General features: G+C 42.0%; 1 protein-coding gene and 1 long non-coding RNA gene across 5 annotated transcripts in view; one reads left to right on the forward strand and one right to left on the reverse strand.

Moving 5' to 3' along the window:
- LOC142829563 (uncharacterized) overlaps positions 1-21,819 on the reverse strand; it is a 67,721-nt gene extending 45,902 nt beyond the window's left edge. The window contains exon 1 of the long non-coding RNA XR_012904071.1: positions 21,550-21,819. This is a non-coding gene — a long non-coding RNA (uncharacterized LOC142829563). The remainder of the gene's footprint in view (positions 1-21,549) is intronic.
- Positions 1-22,673, forward strand: part of DOCK4 (dedicator of cytokinesis 4) — a 386,260-nt gene that overhangs the window by 212,902 nt on the left and 150,685 nt on the right. For all 4 annotated transcript variants that reach the window (XM_006122512.3, XM_006122513.3, XM_075929689.1 and 1 more), the window contains exon 13: positions 4,006-4,131. In XM_006122512.3, the coding sequence (XP_006122574.1) occupies positions 4,006-4,131 (126 nt within the window). The remainder of the gene's footprint in view (positions 1-4,005; positions 4,132-22,673) is intronic.

The following is a 22,673-nucleotide window of genomic DNA, read 5'->3' on the forward strand; positions in this document are numbered from 1 at the left end:
CTACTGGGTTTTTCCGTGAGGTATCCCAGAAAACCCCTGCCACGTCCAGAGAGAACATTTGCTCTCCCGTTTTTTTTTTGTGGAAGAGCAAACTCACTCTTTCGGGGAGCCCTGTATTCCTCATTCCATGCATTAATTGTAATGAACTAGATCAAAATTTTCTTCCTCGTGTTTAAAATTTTCAATGGATGTGTGACATTTTATCTCGCTAATATTTTCTCTTTCATCGCACCTTTCCACTTCCTATTCTTATCTATCATCTGAATCTTCTAGTATAAACTTGCTACACTTGTCCTTTAGAGGTTGTTTCATTTGACTTTCCTCTGCCTTATCTCTCCTCGCCTTTTTCAGATTTTATCTTAACATATTTTTTTCCCATTTTGTCTATGCCTCTTATTTTTTCCCCTTTCTCTTTTGTATTGGTGTTGACTGCATGTTTGAATGTATTTATCATCCAATGTCTTTACAGTTTTTAAAATCTCTGGCCACATACAATACATGATTGATATTTCTATAAGCTATCTCTTGCATTATTTAATTCTAATGTTTTTCAGAGTACAGTTTATATGAAAGATGCTAAGTCAAACAAAGTATTGAATTATATATCTTTGTACGTGTCTCAATGACAGATGCCTTAGAAAGTTTTTCTTTAAACTTTTGTAGATCAGAAGATAATCCCTTCAGTTTTAAACGGTGAATGCTGTGAAATACAGAATTATAATATGTGTCTTCTCTTGCAGGAGTCAATGTATACAATGCTTTGACAACCAATTCTGTTTTCAGGTTAAAACTGCTTTTTCCATTGATTGTTTTTCATATCTCAATTTTATGAGCAAAATAAAATTCTCCAAAGCAAATATGTAAGATAAATGAGAGAAAGATTGCTGAAATCTTTAAATGCTAATTGGAGTCAAGGTCTTGAATTTTAACTTATAGCGTTTAGGAAGGAGAACATTAAACAGCAGTGTACAATATTTGATTATTTTTAGTACTGTTCTTCTACTGGATGTGGGCTCTGGGCCCATGGCAAATCTCTCTTAGGTTTCCTGGGATACAACGTTGCATTTAAGAAACCAAAACACTTTGATAAACTAGTAAAATATTTCTTAATCTGTAAAAGAATGACGTTTTTAATGGGCTTAAAATTATGTCTCTAGGTCATGGTTTGCCATGTGGTTCAGGGTCATAGTAACTGAAAGTCATTACCCCATAACAGCTGTTCATTTGTTTCTATGAAATGACTTGATCATCTCAATATAGTTCCTGGAGAACAAATGTCTGTGATCAAGACAACCAATTCCTGTAGCTTTCTTATGTAAGGGAGCTGTATCTTAGAAATGCAGTGGTGTGTATGTCATCAGTGTTTTGTGGTATTGATTTGCAAATGAAATCCCAGTAAGTGAAGAGGCCCATTAGAAAATTGAGCATATTCACATTAACTATTTGCTGTTTAGTGAGATGTAGCAACCTAAAGTACACTTTTACTTCAAGGGATTTAGTCACTCATTGATACCAAAATGAACTGCCATAAATCTTAATGAGACAAAGTAGATAAAGGTAATACTTTTTATTGGACCAAGTTCTGTTGGTGAAAGAGACAAGCCTACAAGTTTATACAGATCTGATCTGACAAAGAGCTTTGTGTAAGCCCAAAAGCTTACCAACAGAAGTCGATCCAACAAAAGATATTGCAGCACCCATTTTGTCTTTCTGGGACCGAGAAAACTACAACAACACTGCATAAATATGATTGGAAACTGCCTTGTCAAAGACATTACGCACCGTATGGCTGACGGTTTGATCAAAATAATAAATTTTTATTGTAAATAGCAAATTACAGAAGAAGAAAAAAAAGATAAAAATTGCTGTACTGGATTACACCAGTGGTCTGTTGAATTCAGGATTCTGACTGACAGTAGCTGATACCAGATTTTGTAGGTAATCGTGAAATAATCTCAAAATAATCAGTTTATTAAATCACCTGCTCAGAGGGGAGAGGCATGTCTTCCTAATCCCATAGAATGATTGCCCCACTGTCAAATGTATGTATATTTATTTATTGGGCCTTCCTTTATCTTCTAAGGTTTTTCATGACTTTTTAGGTTGATCTGCTTGTTTCCACTTATTAATGTAGGCTGGGAATTTGCCCCATCTGTATTTGTATGTGTGTTCTGACACCTAAAATATGTTCAAGTATTGTTGAGATCAGGAAGGATTAAGCTTTACAAGCTGTATCATCTTGACATTGGTCACAAGGATTATATTAAAACAATCCCTCCTTTTTGTAAATTTCAACTATGATAAAGTATGTTGCTTCCAGATACATCCTATGCTGAAATGATCAAAGGTGAGGGCACACCTTTTTTCTAGAATCATAATTTCATTGGAAGGAGATTTGCACTCATTAACTCTTGAGTATCATGTCTTCCAGCAGACACAGAACAGAGCATCTATTAGTGTGAATCAAACACACTGAAAAAAATAATTATTTGTAACTTTAGCCAGGATAAGACTGAAAATGTGTTCAACACACATTGTCTTAAACAGAGAAGTAGCAGGATATGGCTAACTTACATTGTTCTTCTAATTTACCTTGAGGTTTTGGTTTTAAGAGCAAGAGTTTCATAAGATTTTCTGTGATTAGAAGTGTACTGGTGATATAGCTATGCGTAATGAGAACAGATGCTCATTGAGACTCCCACGTTCTGCCATTAGGCAATTATCTTCAAAACTGCTTACATCGTTTGCTCTGTATCAGACAAGAAGACAGTATTTTGTTTGTATCTCCTTTCCTATTTAAATTTTCAGAAGACTATGAGCAGTAATGTAGTTTTTCTTTCTGGCTATGTCTACACTACAGAGTTTTTCGGAAAAATAGCCATTTTTCTGAAAAGCTTGTGGAGTGTTCACTCCTCAAGCGCATTTTTGCACACAAAAATCAAAAGAACAGAGGGGTTTTTCCGGTATAGGTATTCTTCATTCTACAAGGAAGAACGCCTTTTTGCGAAAGAGCTCTTTCGCAAAAAGCTGTGTATGGATGGGGAAGATGGGCTTTTTGCGCAAAAAGAGGAAAAAGCACAGGTGCCCTGGTGGCCATTCTGTGCATAGCAATCAGAGTTTACTTTCGAGAGAGCCTTCATGCAGTCTCAACACTCTTTTGCAAAAGTGCATAGGTTTTTCGATGTACTTTTGCTTTGTGGACACTCTCTTTTGCAAGAAGTTTTTGTGGAAGATCTCTTCTGATAAAAGCTTCTTGCACGAGAAGCCTGCAGTCTAGATGTAGCCTCCCTTTGTTTTGTAGAGTACTTTCTTAGACAGTTAACACCTTTTAAGAATAATGTTGTGATCTCAATATTTATAAAATAGGAGATCAGATATTTTTTATTTTGGTGATACTGGAATGTGTAATTATAGGAAAAACCTCTGTTGAGCTGGCATCAATCAATATTGGTAATTTTGTGACTCTGGACCTTAAGTTTTTTCTCATGCGCACACTTTTTCTTTGGCCCTCGAACATATGGCTATCTCTTGGCAAGGGGTAGAGTGATGCTTTAATAGGCATATTGAAATCTAGGTTTTTTGAGGGGGTGGGTTTTGTTCAACTGGGTTGTGATTGGTTTGAAGAATAAGCAAATGAAAATATTAAATGGCAGCAAACTATTACTCATAATTGATATTTCCCAGAAGTGCATTCTTGTTAACGTCTTATTAGGTCTGCTTGACTAAGATTTGAGCTAACATAATTGCCTCAGTTACCAACCAATAATAGCCACCTTGTTACTGCTTGTATATGGCTCGATGGTTATCTAGTGCTTTTCTAGCTTTCTACATGGAAGATTCTTGTACAGTGTTTACCCTTTCCAAATGCATACAGCTTCTGAAACGGTTCAAAATGAATTAATCTAATATCACATTTCAGTTTGAAACAACATTTTTGAATGGATTTTAAATATAATATTAAGTTATACAATTCTTAAGTCTCTTATTTTTTCTCTTCAATTTCAGGTCTGGCAGTTTCCCTTCAACTGTTTCATGGAGATATTGAACAAATTAGGAGAGATTACACATCCATGTTTACACATGGGGTATCAATAACAAGGAAGCTGGGTTTTTCAAATATTATCATGCCTGGTAGGTTAAAAAAGAAAAATAAGAAAGAAATAACAAAAAAAATGAAAATTATGTAATTTTGGATTCCTTTCCTAAGAAATTCTGTTCTTCAACAGTTCTCAAATGTCAACTCCCTGGGACTTTATGAACAGGTCTATTCTCATTAATGAAATTAATTTTTTTTTAATTGTCTGTTCTTCCATGCCTTGGGCCATCTGCCTATGCCTAGTAATTTGGTGATTTGGTAAAGTTTAATCTGAACATCGCACAGTTGCAAGTGACTGCATAAGGTGAAATGCAATGGAAAATCAGGTTTTACATAAGGGAAGGTGTGATCAGGGGAGATTTTAGGTGCTATTGTTAAAAACTATAATCTTAAATTAAGGCTCAGTTAACACAGTTGACACTTTCCATATGATAGTTTTGACCAGTCTTTTATGTGCATATTTGAGGAAGAAGAAGGGACAGATAAGTTACTACACAGATGCAGATTTTGAAGGATGCACGGGAGTTTTACTAAAACTAATGGTTATTTTTAACAAAAGATGCATGTAATTAAGATGAGGTTAAGAAAGGTTGGATAAAGGATTAATATTAATGTGGAGGTGTGAACATAACTGATAGTGATTCTGACTCTCGTGTATATATATATATATACACACACACACACACACACACACACACACACACACAATACATATTAATTTTCTAATGTATATAGCCAATATTTCTTTGAAAGAAAACCATATTTAAAATCATAATGACCTGAAATTACTGGCTCTGAATTATTACTTTGATATTGTTACTGACAAAAACATTTACATGCACCAGTGGTTTAAATTGTCGTCATGAGTCTCTGCAGATTGTTAATAAGGATTATTTTGTTATTGTAAGTATGTATCCTTGCAGTCTTAGCTAGTTAAACTAGAGGCAAATCAAGACCCAAATTCAGGAAAAAACATGCTTAAATCCATTCCAAATAAGGAAAGCACTTAAACTCCTATTTAAATCCTATTGAAGTCAATGGATTTAAGCACATGCTTCCTGAATTGGTTTCTAAAATCTGGAAGTTGATAAACCATTATCTTAAAATATAGCAATTGGGAGTACTACTAATTGCTATATTTTAAGAGTTATAAAATACTGATGTTCAAAGCCAGATGTTTTAACAGGTAGTAAAAGCATAAAGAATGGTTTATCAACTTCCAGATTTTAGAAACCAATTCAGGAAGCATCCATTGACTTCAGTAGGATTTAAATAGGAGTTTAAGTGCTTTCCTTATTTGGAATGGATTTAAGCATGTTTTTTCCTGAATTTGGGTCTTGATCTGAATCTGTTAAAAAAAGATTCCCAAATATTTACATAAAAATTGTAAGTTCCATTGCAATATTTAGCAAAATATACCAGATGACTCAGGTGTCATATTGTAATTTCAGTTTTACATGTGTGTTATTGGAAGAGTCATATTTAAATATTGTGGACAGATATTTTATTTACTTAGTGTGTTGGTGGAGGGCATGCTATAATTCTAAATAAATAAAATATTTTAAATATTATATAAATGACAAAAGAGAATGCACTTTTACTGAGGACAAGATAATTCCAGTAAAGGAAGTATCTACAGCTCATTGTTCCTCTATGATTTAATGAGTTGCTGCTGCATTGTCACATTGTCTGTGACTGTTGGAAATTATTCTTTCCTTATTAGATTTTTCCTCTTATCTTCCTGGTAAGAGATATAGTGATATACTGACATATTACGAGAAACATGTTATAATATAGCAATAATATAGCCAGCTACTGAAAAAAAATTCACAGCTGAGATTCACTGCTAAGTATTGTATGGATTCATTTGAAAGATAAATATGCACATGTGGATAAATAGATTTCAGTGTGCTCAGTAATTGCCTGTGTACTTCTGTTTTGAAATCACATAGCATTTATTTATCTCTTGTCTGGTGTAAATGAGATTTTTATCCATTGAGATAATCATTGTATGCTGGTCATGGCAAGTTCCATATTGGTAGGCAGAAGAGCACACTGTAGGGAGTGAAATGCATATAGAAAATCATAAAATCCTAGGGCTGGAAGAGACCTCAGGAGGTCATCGAGTCCATCCTCCTGCCCAAAGCAGGACCAACCCCAACTAAATCATTCCTGCCAAGGCTTTTTCAAGCCAGGATTTTAAAACCTCTAGGGATGGAGATTCCACCACCTCCCTAGGTAACCCATTCCAGTACTTCACCACCTTCCTGGTAAAATAGTTTTTCCTAATATCCAACCTAGAGCTCCCCCCACTTCAACATGAGACGATTGCTCCTCGTTGTGCCATCTGCCACTACTGAGAATAGTCTTTCTCCATCCTCTTCAGGTAGTTAAGGTTGCTATCAAATCCTCCCTCCTTCAGGTAGTTAAAGGTTGCTATCAAATCCCCCCTTACTCTTTTCTTCTGCAGATTAAACAAGCCCAAATCCCTCAGCCTCTTCTCATAGGTCATATGCTCCAGCCCCCTAATCATTTGTGTTGCCCTCCACTGGAACCTCTCCAATGTATCCACATAATTTCTGTAACGGGAAGCCCAGAATTGGATGCAGTACTCCAGATGTGACCTCACCAGGGCTGACTAAAGGGAAATAATCACTTCCCTAGATGGGCTGGCAATGCTCCTCCTAATGCATCCTAATATACCATTAGCTTTCTTGGCTACAAGGGCACACTGTTGACTCATATCCAGCTTCTCATCCACTGTTATCCCCAGGTCCTTTTCTGCTGAACTACTACCTAGCCAGTCGGTCCCCAGCCTGTAGCTGTGCTTGGGATTCTTCCATCCCAATTGCAAGACTCTGCACTTGTCCTTATTGAACCTCATCAGATTTCTTGTGACTCAGTCCTCCAATTTGTCTAGGTCACTCTGGATCCTATCCCTACACTCCAACGTATCTACCTATCCCCCTAACTAAGTACCATCTGCAAATGTACTGAGGGTGCAATCCATCCCCTCATCCAGGTCATTAATGAAGATGTTGAACAAAACTGACCCCACAACTGGCCATTGGGGCACTCCACTTGATACCGACTGCCAACCTGACATCAAGCTGTTGATCACTACGCAGTGAGCCCGACAATCTAGCCAGCTTTCTATCCACCTTACAGTTCATTTATCCAATCCATACTTCCTTAACTTCCTTAGGAATACTGTGGGAGACCGTATCAAAAGCTTTGCTAAAGTCAGTGTATATAATGTCCTCTGCCTTCCCCATGTCCACAGAGCCAGTTACCTTGTCATAGAAGGCATTCAGGTTGGTCAGGCATGACTTGCCCTTGGTGAATTCATGTTGACTATTCCTGATCACTTTCCTCTCTTCCAAATGCTTCAAAATAGATTCCTTGAGGATCCCCTTCATGGTTTTTCCGGGGACTGAGGATAGACTGACTGGTTTGTAGTTCCCTGGATTGTCCTCCTTCCCTTATTTAAAGATGGGCACTACATTTGCCTTTTTCCAGTTGTCTGGGACCTCCCCCTGATCGCCACCAGTTTTCAAAGATTGGTCTTGCAAATACAGTGGATTATTTAAAACTCTTCTTTCATTTTTGTTTTCTCTTTAAGTTTATTTTGTTGAGACGTGCTTTTGAGGTTGTGGTCAGCTGAAAAATTAGGGACCAAATATAATATTTCATATTGGGACATCCATTAAATGTATTGTTTTGTTGAGATATGGATTTTTGTCAAGCTCAGTTAACTCAAGTCAGCGCTCATAATCAAATCATGCTCAAATTATCAAATAAAAGGCTTGGTGCACAGTGTAGCTCAGACTCTGAGTAGCACTGAAAATGCTAAATTTGAGAACACTTTCCCTTACTGGTGCCTTTTGAACTATAATTGTCCTTCATTTTCTATCTTTATTATTCCTTTTCTCTTTGGAGGTTTTGCCATTGAAAGCAATTATGCATGTTTTTATAAAACATTGTCTTTTTATGACACTCAAGACTGAGAAGATGAGGCCTCAGAATGCTCTATCCTTGGCATATGTAATACAGTTTTAAACCCTATATCTTTTAGGAAATGGGGAGGTAGATTTGTAGTGGACAGGAATAGCCACTTATTTCTGAGCCTTATTCAAGTCAGGTGTGTCTTACTATTGTCGCTAGCCATGAGAGGGAAATGCTGTGGACCGTGTCCTCCATAAGTGTAACTGAAAATATTTTTTCTAGGTGTAAGCAGGATATGAGGGTAGATTCTGTACAACTACAGCTACATGTACCTTCCTACACTACAAATTAACAGCTTGCTGAAACACAGGCCTAAGATTTCTTTCTAGGCCTGCTCAGAAAGCATTATGCATTCTTAAACTAAGTGTAGTTATATTTAAACCCTGAATTTAGGTCTTAGTAGCTCCAAGTAACCTTCAGAGACTGAGTGCCAGAGTTATATTAACAAATAAACCAGGCATTTTGGACGGTACTTGAACTGAACTTTAAATCACTTTTAATGAAAGAGATTAGGTTTTAAATGCACTTGTGTATTTTTCTCTGCAGGCTCTTATAAACTCCTTGCTGTTTGTACAGTTCACATTACTGGAACATAAGTTCTATTTGTAGCATCTGAATCACAATGTGCTACTTTTGTGTAATGTGTGACTCATTTATTCTACTACACGCATACATATGCATTCTTTCCCCATTCTTTCCCCTCTAATCTTCTGTGATGGTTCTAAGAACAAAGTGGTTTCACCTTTAGTGTGTGTCATCTGAACGCTTCAAAGCTGGAATTACCGTAGTGTGTCTCAGTTTGTATCCACATCCCTTTGTGGGATCAAGAGAGAGAAAAATCTGATTTGTGGATGCCTCTTGCCAGAGGCTCCGACTTCCCCAGTTCCCCAATGGTGTTGGACCCCCATTCTGCCCCAGAAGCTATCCCCACTCTACTCCCTTCCTCTGCCCCTTCCTGCCTCCTCTCTTTCCCCTCCTCACAGTGCCTCCTGAATGCAGTTGAATATCTTATCATGGTGAGTGTGAGGTGCTGCTAGGAGAGTGGGGGAGGAGCTAAATAACAGGGCCCGCTGGAGGGCTGGGGGAAGGAAGTCTGCGCTTATGTCTCTTATGAAATGTGTTCAGCCCCCTCTGTTAATAGATGGCTTGGTACTCAGAGCATGTGGTGAAAGGAAATCTTCTTGTAGCCACAGTGCTGTAGGTCTGAGACACATGCACATGAAATAATTTATCCCTTCGATTTGTATAGGGTGTTATCTTTTCCCAGAAGCTCAATTAACTAAAAAAATGGATTTTAAAACTCTTACCTTCTTGCCTTCTTCCTTTGTTTTTCTCAGGCACTAAGGCAGAATTGTGGTTTAAAACAATTATATAACCGAATCTGACTTCCATAGGCTATATAACCTCTAGGGATGGCACAAGCTTTCTTGCACTTTTTCTAAGACTATAAAATGCTATAGGACCTTGCACTGATATAATCATTGATCTCTTGGCTCATGCAGCAACAAGAGTCTCTCAGGCCATCTCTACACCTGTGCATTCATGACTGGACTGTATCTTCAGCTTAGGAGTGAATACAGGGATAACACTTAATTTACACATTCAAAATTTGACTTCCTGCTCTTCCAGATGAAGAACAGAACCTTCCTATTTCTTCCTTCCCATCAGCTGATTCACCTGAGAGTTGTCTTCAGTACTCTGGGTTTTCAACTCATCTGAAGAGAACAGACCTCCCAATTGCAAGGTCAAAACACTCACAAGTTCGTTCAACAGTATAATCAATTGATGTCCACTACCATCAATGCCTTGGTCACAAGCTATCTGCTCCCCCCTTCCTTACCTTCAGACTCGGTGGATAGAATGCACAGACAGAAAGATGGAATGTCAATGCCACAAAGTGAACTTGAATTGCTCACTAGCAGTACTAACACTTCTTACTGGCCTATACCACAACAGTAAGGGAGGCGAACAAAGAGAGTTGGGTACAGAGGCTGCCATCAAAACAGCACCATATTGGCTAATAGCTATTCTGCACAGTGAACCAACTGATCAGCTCACACTGTATAGTCAAGATATTGGTACCAAGCGTCACCCATTGCAAAACTCTTTCCTCAGACTTTGCTGGAGAAATCTATGGATACAGTGAGAACTAGCCAAGAAAAAAAGTTGTATTCCTGATCAGACTGCACTTCTCACCCTTCATGCTTTAGTTTCATAACACTTGTCAACATTCAAGAAACCCTGAGAAATATTAGAGCTATTTCTTGTGAAGAAGATTTATGTCCTCCTTTGATGAAGAAAAACATCAAATAACTTCTATTTCACCTGGTCATGGAAATTATTAATGCTAGAGAAGGAATTAAAAAAAAGTAATGATCCATTGTGAGGCTCCAGCCAGGTCTATATTAGATCTGGAAGATCAGCTTACGTATGCAACTCCAGCTACATAAATAACATATCTGGAGTTGGCATACCTTAAGCTGAGTTAGGCACTGTCTCTGCAGCACCAACTGTTACGCCCATTGACTTACCTTACTTCTTGCGAATTGAGGAGTATCACCATTGACCAGGGGCACCCTCAATGTTTTATTTAGCAGGTCCAACTCATTAAATTGAATACCAGAAGCTCAATCTCTGGCGTGGTATGTATCGACATGGCTTCAGTATTAACTCTCTTAGCTTTAGCAAAGACAAGTTTTGCTGCTGCTCAGATATGTATCAGGTCCCTGACACACCATTTTGTCTGCCCTCAGAGAAAACTCTTTAGGACTCCATCAGTCCATGCATGGCCTGGCAGGTAACAACCAGTGAGCTCCAAGTTTCCCAGCAAAATCTCTCTGCAGTGTCCGGTCCCTCTCTCTGGACATTCAGAAGTTAAGTTCATTGCCACTGAAGAGAGACCAAGAGAGGGCACTCAACAGCCAGTTGGGCTAGCTTAGCAGTCACCATCCAGTTTAAATAAACCATACTGAGGTGGATTTTGTAATAAATCAAGAATGAGTTTATTAATCAAAATAGAGATTTAAGTGATACTCAGTATAACCAGAAGACAGGTAGAGTTACAAACAAAACAAAACACACTTTCTACTGACTGAAAATTAATTCCAGCAAGTTATAATCTTTGTCCAAGCAAGATCTCCACTTACATTAAGTCTCCAGGAATTCTTGCATTCCAGACTAAGAGGATCCAGCTTTCCTAGGCTCAGAGAATGCTATTGTCCCCAACATGAAGGATAACCAAAAGGTCTTTTTGTTGTTGTTGTTCACCTTATATTACTCAGAGTCTCAAGAGCCAGGGAATGTCTCTGTCCCCCATGTCATTCCACTGCTTTTTTAGCTTGAAGGCTTTTTTTATTTTAAACATAAATGTAAGTCTGTTTTCTATCTGCAACCATGCCTGTCAGACAAGCAAATATATTCTTTTGTCCAGTACAAGCCGGGTTCATTCTCTGCATCCCAAACACATTATAAAGAGCATATTTCTAGCATGCCTTTATGTATCACACAGTGATTTTCGGGACCGGCATGTCACCATGTTGATATGTGATACTTAACACGATATGGTTGAGATATATATTTAACAGTGTATTAGGGTAATGTGTGTCAACCCTGATGTGAGTTACAATATGGGGGACTCTGCTGGTTGGTATTGAGAGGCTTCCGTGGTCATATGCACCCAGGCCTCTAAGAGGACCAAAATCAAGATTTGACATCAAGTCAAGGAAGCAGCCATATTCTTGGATGATCAGTTGTCCAGGGTTTGGTGAATTTTCCCCTTTGTGGGCTCTGATTAGCTCAGCTCTTGAAATGAGGATGCATGAAACATGAAGACTCCATAATGTTGGTTTTCTTTGCTGGCTTCCTGGAAATTGGCAGATTGGATCAGAAACAAGGTCCTTCCAGTCCAGTATCTTGTCTCTGACATTGCCTTGTGTGGGGGTTCGGGGTGCGATCACCCCCTCTTGGTCCGAGGGGGGGGGTCGGCGAACCCTAGCGCCCTCTCTTGGTTTCCCTCCAACTCTCGGGTCCCCCCCGTGGGGCCCACGACAATGGGTGCGATCACACCCTCCCGGGGGGAAGGGGAGGTCAGCGAACCCGTCGGTACTTACCCGTCTCTGCGGGGTGGGGCGAAAGGCCCCTGGTTTGGAGTCTCCCCTCGCGGGGTTGCGCCTTGTACTTTCCCTTCGTCAAGGTCGTGGGGAGAGGGATGCTCCCTTCAGGGAGGGAGGGAGACCCGGTCCCACCCTCTCTCCGGGTCCCAGCCCGGGGCCCTAAGCGGCAGGGCTTGTTAATGCCCCGGCGCGGTGGACGAGGGGGTCGTTCCCTCCGCAACTCGTCCACCCATGGCCGCCAAAAGCGCCCTGCCCCAGGCTCCTTCCTCCCTCCAGGCGGCTCCTGCCGATCATGCCCGTCGCCCCTGAACCTACCCTGGTTCGGTGTCCTGCGGTGTCCTGCTTCCAGGTGCGGCCTCTGGGGAGGGCTCTCGGGTCCCGATCCGCCTCTGGTTGTCCCGCTCCCTCTGGGTACGGCGGGGTGGGGTCCGCCCCCCGTCCGCCGAGGGGCTGAGCGACCGCCAAGGGCAGTGGCTGTCCCGGAGGCCTCGGGACCAGCGCCGGGCCGACAGCCGTGGGGTGTGACGCTCGGGCTCCGTCCTGCTGCCAGGTCTGCTTCCCCGCCTCCGTGAGGAGCCTGCCCCCTGCTCCGTCATCGGCGGGCCCTTTTGAACTGGCCCGCCGCGCCGGCCGCTACCCGGGGCCCCGCCCCTTCCGGGCACGTCCCGGCGTGCGGCCCGGCTGACCAGCCGCGTTGCTCTGCTCCGCCCCCGCCGTCCGGGGTCGCGGGGAACGGGCTGTGTTCCCGCAGCCGGCGCAGGCGCGGGGGTAGTGCCCCCACCCGCCGCCGCCTCCGGCTTGCGCTGGGGGAATGCTGGGGGGCCCGCTTCTGGCCATCAGCCCCCTGCCGGCGGGGGCTCCGGCCGCCCCGCCCCCCAACCAGTGACAGCCCGTCACACCTTGTAACAGATGCTTCAGAGGAAGCTTTAAGAAACCTTTATCAGATAGAGGTGGAATCATTTGTCCTCGTGTTAGGGCTCATCCTGGTCTCTAATAGAGAGGCTTAAACCCTGAAGCATAAAATGTAACATTTTTTTAGCATTAACGATAATTCTGAATATTCTTATCCATACCATTCTGATTTATTGTTATCACTTGTTAAGTTCTTGACATTATTGACTTCCTGTGGGAAGGAATTCCACTCTGTAATCATGCATCAGATGAACAAGTATTTCCTTTTTATCAGTCCTGAATTTGTTGCCTCTTAATTTCATAGTGAGCCTTTTTTCTATGTTTGAGACCTCAAGAGCAGAACCCTCAATCTACCTTCTCTGTCATTCCTTACTTTACGCACCTTTCTTGTGTCCCCTTTTATTCATAGTCACAAACTTTTCAATCTTTATTCATGTGTGAGGTTTTCCTTGCCCCAATTATCCTCACTGCCTGTTTTTGGACTCCCTCTAGTTTTCCATTACCCTTCTTGATATCGGGTGAGCAGTAGTACACATGGCACTGGAAATGCAGCATTGATTTATATAACAGCATTATATTTTCTCTAAGGGTATGTCTACACTGCACAGTTAATTCGGAATAACAGCCGTTATTCCGAATTAACTTCCATAGCGTTAATTAACTACACAAGCAAACTTCTATTTTGAATTAAAATCGAAATAACGGGGCACTTAATTAGGGTTTGGTAAACCTCATTCTATGAGGAGTAACACCAAACTCGAATTAGCTAATTCAGAATAATCGCTGTGTAGACGCTTAGTCCGAATTAGCTGGCCTTGAGCCTTTCCCATTTCCCCCTTGTTGCCACTCCTGGGCAAAACCAGGAAAACTCTACTGCTCTCTCCCTCCCTCCTCCCCCCTAGCCCTGGAGCTCTTATAGGGGCAGAGTCCATTTGGTCACAGGGCCTGTGCCAGCTACCGGTCACAGGGCCTGTGCCAGCTGCAGGCCTGCCAGCCCAGAGCCTGCAGGTGCTGCCCCTAAACCAGTTGCCAACATGATCCAGCAAACCAGTGCCAGCCAGCCCTCCACCACTCCCCAGCACCAGTTTGGCAGCTCCCAGGAGCTTGCCGGGGCCGGAAAAGGCGGGCACCATCCTGGTCCAGTGTGGAGATCATGGCCCTGATTGAGGTTTGGAGGAATGCCTCCAACGTTCATGAACGCCACACTAGATGCATGAACGTGGCAGTCTACTGATGGATGGCAGACAGCCTGGCCACCAAATGCCACATGCGCAACTAGGAGCAGGTGCGCACTAAAATTAAAGAGCTGCAGCAGGCCTATGCCAGGGCTGCAGCAGGCAGCTCCCAACCAGGGGCAGACCCAGACCCCTTCCCATATTTTGATGCCCTGAACTGCATCCTGGGGGATCAGATGATTCGTGCCCCCTAGGTGGTCATTGACCTTGGGGCCAAGGGCCCTGACCAGGGCCTGGAGGAGGAGGATGGCCAGGAGTCGCAGGAGCCTGGAGGGAGCATGCTGCGCACCCCAGAACCCAGAGCCGTGCCAGCAAGCCTGTCACCTGTGTCATCCGATGCCAGGGAGGCCTCAACATGTGAGTGCCATCACTGTCCCCTTATGTGGGAGGGGCAAGGGGGGAGCGAGAGGAAGCTCAGGGACTGCGCATGTGGGCCTTGATGACCATAGATCACACAGGAACCTGTGCATGTGCTGTGCCAGCCAGGGCATATGGCTCCGGTTGCCTGCCACACAGGGGCCCTGGCCTCTTACCCACACGCATGTATGTATGAAGGCACGTGACATGCTCCTGACCCTGGGGAGAGACACTGCACAATGCCCTCCCTCCAGAAGCTCCCTCTACAGAGAGGCAAGGCACATCTCCCCTTCCTCCTTCCCCCACGCACACCCACACTATATACAGCACAGGGGTATGGGTGCAGTCCCGGACCAGCTCACACTCCCAGGGATAGCAGGACATGATGGTGCGGAGATCTGCCATCCTTGCCTTGCAGAGGGGGTCTGGGTTTCACCCACTGTGTCCCCAGGGATAACAGAGCACGTCTCTGGTTTCTCCACAGCCACACCAGCTGTGAGTGCAGGGCACCCCACCCCACCTAGGACAGTCTCTCGCTCCCGGGCCAGCAGGATGACCTGCCACCTGGAGGAGTACCACCGGCAGCACCTGGCACTATATACTAGGCAAGTCCACTGCCAGGAGCACTGGGTGGAAGAAGACCTGTAGCAGTGGCGAGAGGGCTTGCGGGAGGTACATGATCAGGGCCGTGCCATATGGGATCACCTGCAGACCCTGGTGCAGAGTTTGGTGCCTGATGCCGCTCCAGCCCCTGTGGCCGCCCCAGCTATCGCTCCTCCTCCCACTCCTGCTCTCCCTCCCACTTTTTCCTCCCCCCGTACCTTCCTCCCCACCTACCCCACCCGCCATACCCACTCCCCCCAGGGGATACCGACTCCCCTGCACGTGCAGTGCTGCGAGACAGGAGGGTCGGCAAGACCCCCAACGCTGAGCTTCTCCTCCTCCTTCGTCCCCTTGCCTCCCCATTCCAGGTCCCTCCTCCCAGGTGTCCCCCTCCCCTCCTCCCACCCTCTCTCCTCCCGTCTCCCACCTCCTTTCCCAAGTCTCACCAGGGTTTCATTTCATCCCTCCTCCCCCCAGTTTTGTGAAATAAACAGTGTTTGCGTTTATGAAAATACATGTATTTTATTTGACATTAGGAAGGGGGGCTAGGGAAGGGAAAGAGGAAGGACGTGAGGGAGGAATGAGGCACAAGCCCCCAGTGGGCAGACCAGGGAGGCTCCTAGTGCTCCTCAGGGTGGAAGCTCTCCCGCAGGGCTTCCTGGATATTGACAGCCCCCTGATAGACGTCCCGGATGACATCCTGCAGCAGGTGCAGCCAGGCTGATGGCAACACATCCACGAGACGCACCAGAGTGCCCAGGGGCAGCTCTCTCTCCATGTTGCAAAGTGCTATGGTATCTCAAGTGAGGGCAACCAAAGCACTCCAAGACACAAATGGTTTGCTGTCCCACAGTGAGGCAGGCAAGCAAGCAGGGGTACCTTAGAACCAGCTGGCCAGTGCGCGTGTGTGTGTGTGTGTGTGTGTGTGTGTGTGTGTGTGTGTGTCCCTTTAAGCACAAGCCTCAGATAGCCTCAGGCAACAGCCACACACTGACATTCCTGACCTGATGCCCTGGCTGACCTGGTTCTGTCTGGTCTTAAATCTAAGTCTGTGTCCAGTCAGTGTGGATGCCGTATTTCGAATTAGCAAAATGCTAATTCAAACTGCATTTTGTGTGTAGACACATTAATTCGAATTAGCTTAATTCAAATTAACTATTTTGAATTAAGATAACTCGAATTAATACTGTAGTGTAGACATACCCTAATATTGTCCATCCCATTCCTTATGCATGTTAAAATCTTGTTTGATTTTTTGATCGCAGTTACACATAGAGCTGAAGTCTTTCTTGAACTGTGTATACTGACACATAGCTCCCTGTGCTACTGTTAATGTAAAACCTGTGTTCGTGTAACTTATTTTTCCTCTGTGATGTGCATAACTTCACACTGTGAATATAGAACTTCATTTGGCATCACATTGCCCATTCACCTATCTGTGTTAGGTCTCTCTGAAGTTCCTTACAGTCTACTTTTTAAGATGCTATTGACTCCGTACATATCAAAGCCAAGTCTATATATTTTTCTGGGTGCTTGTACATCTGTTCCTTGGTCTGTTCATGTATAGGAAAACTATATATAGAGGCTCATGGATCATGCTGTAAAATTATGAAAATAATCTCATTGCCTATGCTGGATGAAGCTGCAAGCATGTTCTTTATAAACTGTTGTTTTTCAATAATTTGTTATTTTGAGGCAGAATAACCATACTTAAAATACAAACACTCAGCTGAGTTTAGAATGCTAATGAGAGCTGCGGAGTTAATTCTCTGCTCATTATGATGAGTATTTATCTTTTGGAATCTGCTTGTAAATTATGAATAGTGATAGAAATGTAGCCGTGTTAGTCTGGTGTAGCTGAAACAAAATACAGGACTATGTAGCACTTTAAAGACTAACAAGATGGTTTATAAGATGACTTGTAAATTATTTACTTAATAAAGAACCATTACTTTCATTAAACAAATGTGCATGCAGTGAGAAACAAAACACACTCATGTATTCTTCTATGAAAAAATGCTCTGAATTTTTCCATCCTCTTTCATCTTCCACGTTAGAGGACTCAGACACCCCTATTTTTTATATGTTTTTTGTTTCTTTCCTGAGTTGCCAAGATTACAAAAGTAAGTTAATATCTTTTTTGCCTTTGCTAGTAACATTGCCTGATTGCATTAGGTACCCAGAAATAAGTTTAAAAGAATACTGTCAAGTGAAACCAGCCTGAAATACCTGCCTCCATAAAATTATTATGATCTATGGGGAATATATCTTCAGTCGAAATCCTGTTTTAATTCCTTTTTAAAATGTTTGGTTGCCAGAGGAGGTGTGTGTGTGTGTGCGCGCACGTGCACACGCACACGCACACGCACGGTTGAGCAAGGGGTTAGAAAAGTGGAGTGTTCAGAAAACTTGTTAATAGCAGTTTTGCTCTTTGTTATAGCTTCTGGCTCTGGAGAAGGTACCAGAGAGAAACCTTAAAATGAAATTAAACAATGTTTCAGAGAGCTAGTTGCTTTCATTTTGCTGCTTCTGTACTACCTGACCTCAAGTGCACCCAAGATTTCAGCAAGGCATTGCCTGGTATGTTTCCCTGAAAGCCCTAGAGGGAAGAGCTGTTAATTAAAGAGACTGGAAGCAGAAATAGTCTGGAAATCTACTTCTGCGCGAGCTAGCATAGGAAAAATAATAGAATTTAGAGCTAGTACTGAATTTTGTAAAATTCATGCAAAAAAACTTTAGGTTTTTCAAAATCCTGTGCAAATGACATTTTGAGGACTCAAAAGCTATTTCAGAAACAAATTATGAAAACTGTAAGCTGGGGGGAAATACTTTACCTATTTTGACTGTCCGGGTAAATAGGTGTATAATTTAATTTAGCATTGTTCTGTCCTATATTTTATTACTATTATTTTTATTTATTATTTATTTGGAAGTCTCTTACTCCACTTATGCGTAAAATAATGTCTTTTAAGTGTACTAGTTAAAATGAGAAAAAATTACAGAACTATTGAGTCCGAAGTTCTTTCCTAAATAGTCCATTCACAATGTGCTGGCTAGATTAGATGTGAACTACTTTGTGAGCATTAACACAGGAGCAAATACATTTGACATACTAGTACATGGTCAATATTCCTAACTTGAGATACAGAGATGATGTATGCATACAAACAGAATAATAATATTTGATGGATTGTAACTTTAACATTGATACCTTACATAACATACTTCATTATGTTTTATTTCTATAATCTAACAGTGGCAGTATCATTGATATAAATGTCTGTATTTTGATCATAAAACATCAAAACGGCATCCAGCTGCCCATGCTTCACACTGGCTCCCGGACAGAGGTGAGGTCCAGTCACCTACAGCTCCCAGCCAGGATCAGGGTCCAACCACCCAGCCCTCCATAGGCCTTGGGATGCAACTGGTTTCTGCTGTCCAGCTTTCTTGTCAATTTCATGGTTTCTGTCATGAAATTGACAAGACAGCCAATAGCCAATGTTAGTAAAGCCATGTCTACAAAGATACTGTGTTGCCCTCAATAAACCAATATAGGCCCTATACCTCTCATGGAGGTGGAGTTTTCTTGGAGCTTTGTGTAGTGACCTAACCTAATTAGTCAACTTATATCAAACTAGAAGTGTGAAGTACACTAAGCCTGAGTCTGTATCAGCTCCAGCTCTACTTGTGCAATATGGTCTGTATGGATAGCCAAATCATAAAAATGTAGGGCTGGAAGGGACCTCAAAGCCATCAAGTCCAGCCCCCTGCACAGAAGCAGGACCAAGTAAACCTAGACCATCCCTGACAAGTATTTGTCCAACCTGGTCTTAAGAATCCTCCAGTTCTAAGGATTCCACAACTTATCTTGTAAGCTAATTCCAGATCTTAACTACTCTTATAGTTAGAAAGATTTTTATAATATTTGACCTAAGCTTTCTTGTTGTGATTAAACCCATTGCTGCTTGCCCTATCTTTAGTGGCTATGGAGAGCAACTGATCACTGTCCTCTTTGTAACAGTATTTAACATGTCCAAAGAATGTAATCATTCCCCTCAAACCCACAGTCTTCTTTTCCCAAGATTAAACCTGACCATTTTTTTAACCTTTCCTCACAGGTCAGTTTTCTAAACTTTTTATCTTTTTGTTGCTCTCCTCTGGACACGCTCTGATCCGTCCAGATACTTCTTAAAGTCTGTTGCCCCGAACAGTATTCCAGCTGAGGCCTTACCAGTGGCAAGTTGAATGGAACAATTCCCTTTCTTGACTAACATACGCTCCTGCAAATTCACCCAAGAATATTAGTGTTTTCACCACTACATCATATTGTTGACTCTTTCAATGTGTGATCTACAACACCTAGATCCTTTTCAGCTGTTCTATCACCTAGCCAATTGTTCTGTGTTGTGTAGTTACGCATTTGATTTTTCCTTCCCAAGTGAAGTACTTTGTACTTTTCTTCAATGAATTTCTTCTTGTTGAATTCAGACCAGTTCTCCAATTTGTAAGATTTTAAATTCTGAACCTCTGTGGTCCTTTCCATCTTCTCCATCCCGGGACCCACATCCCTCCCAGACTTTGGTGTCCCTTCAGTACTGCCCTCTGGCAGTGCCCATTCTCTGAGTTCCTCCCCTTCAGGGAATGACTACCCCTAATCATACCACTCGCCTTAGTGACCCACTGCTAGGATTTAATCAGGCTGGAGCCCAGCTGGCTGCCTGGCCTCTCCCAGCATTGCTCTGTTCATGATAGCAGTCTCTATTAGGCAGCTTAGTCCATCTCTTTCCAACAGCCCTCTTATAGAGTGTAGTCTGGCCCTGATTGGGTGCCTTCAGCCTCCCTCTGATTGGTTCCTGGAACAGCCCTCTCCTGGGTTTCTTTTAACCCCTTTTATTCCAGTGCAGTGTAATAGCTGTGTAAGTGGTGTTCAAAAACAGTACAAAAACCTTTTGATCTCCTTATGTTGATTTTACAGAGTGATTGAATATTACTAATGGAAGCTGCTTGTGGGTAAAATTATACCTTTTCTGCTCACATTACTAACGTGCAACAGAGTGATTCAGTTTTAAAGCTGATTCCAAAAGGATTACTTTTACAAAAAGCTCTTCGTGCATTCTGGAAATGGCACAAGGAAGTGTGTAATGCTGACAGACCCTGGTTGCCAGTGGAAGGAATCGAACCTAGGACCTCTGGAGCTTAAATCATGAGCTTCTACCACATGAGCTAAAAGTCAGAGTTGGTACCTAAGATTGTATAACAGACTCATTTTTCTCTCTCTAATTGGTCTTGGGGCCACTAGATGGGACAGAACACCACACCCAGTGTGGGTTACAATTACATAGTTCTGACATTAAAACCTTAGCTATTTAGCTTTCCCTGAATTCTAGAAAAGGATGTCTAAGTTTCTCAGTTCTGCTCATTGTATTCTGTGCCATGTGACTTATACAGACTTAGTTCAGTATTACCTTCTATTGATTCAGGCTAATTAGTTCTTGGTTTTTGTTTATCTGATACCTGCATCCAAATCCATACATTTTTCAATTTAAAAAATCAACTCAGTCTGGTAAGAGCAGTTTTTATACAAATGTGTTGAAAACACTGTGTAAGTCAGGGATTTATTTGCAAATTAAACTGGCCTTGGCAGCTGCAGCTACATTCACAATTGCAAAGCTGTAACCAAGTGTCAGGAAGAGGCCATTGCTGACCTAAAATACAATCAATGTGGCATCAGTAGCAAGTAATCAAATTGTAGTTTGTTTCACTAAAAAGGTTTCTCCAACATGGTTAGAACTGTCTTTTCCCATTCTAACAAAATAAAGCTGTCTTTGGACTTTGACTGCAGCTTTTAAAGCATACTCCTCATCTATAGCTTTTAAATCTTATTCTCTATCTTCAAATCATGTCAAATATTGTCCTGTACAGTCAGTTAAGGCTGTAAAATTCTCTCTACAAGCTGCTCTGGCTGTTCTGGAAAGTTAAAATTGTTGCTTTCCTTACTGCCAAAAATAATTGTGATTGTACTACCTCCCTGTAGCAGAAACTTCCCAAACCAATTCTACCTTTCTGCCTTCTACCCAATTGTAATTTGGATCATATTTTATATTAAGGTTGTATTTATAAATTGTTAATAAAGGATTAATAGATATTTTAGTAAAAGCTTAATTCACTGCTACAGAGTCCAAAAAAGTCAATATAAATCAGTTATCACTTTCAAACAGACACTCACATTTGTACTTCTGCCTTGGTCTCATCCATTCCTCCTGAGCCATTACAAGCTGAGATCAGCTAGGCATAATGCCCTTCCCATCTGCCACAGTTCTTGTAGGATCAGTTCTGCTTCTGTAGTCAGCTGTTTCTCTTCCCTCTGTGACTTACTATTATTTTCATTTTGTAGCCCCTAGGTGTCTTAGTTTTGGACCAATACCCAAGTGTGCTGGGCACCGTATAAACACAAAACAGGAAGATGGTCCTTGCCCCAGAGGGCTTACACTCTAAAACAAGAGACAACACATGGATAGTGCCTGGCTGGAAACACTGAGTCAGTATCAGTCAGCACATCAGCAGCCTAGATATTGTCAATTTTTTTGGCTTTGTCCCACTCCTACTCAGCCCCTTTGACTGGTTAGTCAAATAAGGTCAGTGCTGCCCTATTTTATGTCATTAAGCCTTCCCCAGGCTCCTGTATCCTCTTTGTTAGGCAGACAGGAAACCATCGCTTTCACTTACAGTTGTACTTGCCCCAGGTTTCTGGCAATACTTTTTTTCTCAGCCTGACAACCAAGCTCTGTAGGTGTTTTCTCCATATAGAGGTTGACATACATTCAAAGGACCATATGGCGTATCAGCATTGCTTCAGTCTATGCTGGGCACAAGTTCTAACTTAATTTTCCAATTGTTTCAATTCAACACCTTTCACATACAATAAAATTCACTTAAAGGAGTAACTGGTGCTACAGGATGGAAGGGAAAGGTAAGGCTGAGTCAGACTGTATTATTATAGTTTTCCTATCTTCTCTTAATTTGAGATGGCCATGCTATAGCTTATGTATTTTCAAACATTTGCATGTAGATTTAACCCCACAACTCCCAGAGGAAGACCATGTGAGAACATTCAGCTCTGTAAGTTTCAGTGGTTTAGTTTTAAAAATATACTGCTTCAGTTTTTAAAATATATTTTACAGAAGAAAAGGAAAAATAAACTACTGTTGCATTTTGGCCACCTGGTGACAGATTTTCAGGATCATGCAGATCAGTCACCTGTTTGGTATTTTCTTTGTATAATCTGTTTTCTGAAACAGGAACGTTAACAAACAGCAAAGCTCCCTTTGGCAGAAACCTCAGGCTTTGCAG

This window comes from Pelodiscus sinensis, chromosome 1, assembly GCF_049634645.1.
Source record: "Pelodiscus sinensis isolate JC-2024 chromosome 1, ASM4963464v1, whole genome shotgun sequence".
In the NCBI taxonomy this organism is placed as follows: Eukaryota; Metazoa; Chordata; order Testudines; family Trionychidae; genus Pelodiscus; species Pelodiscus sinensis.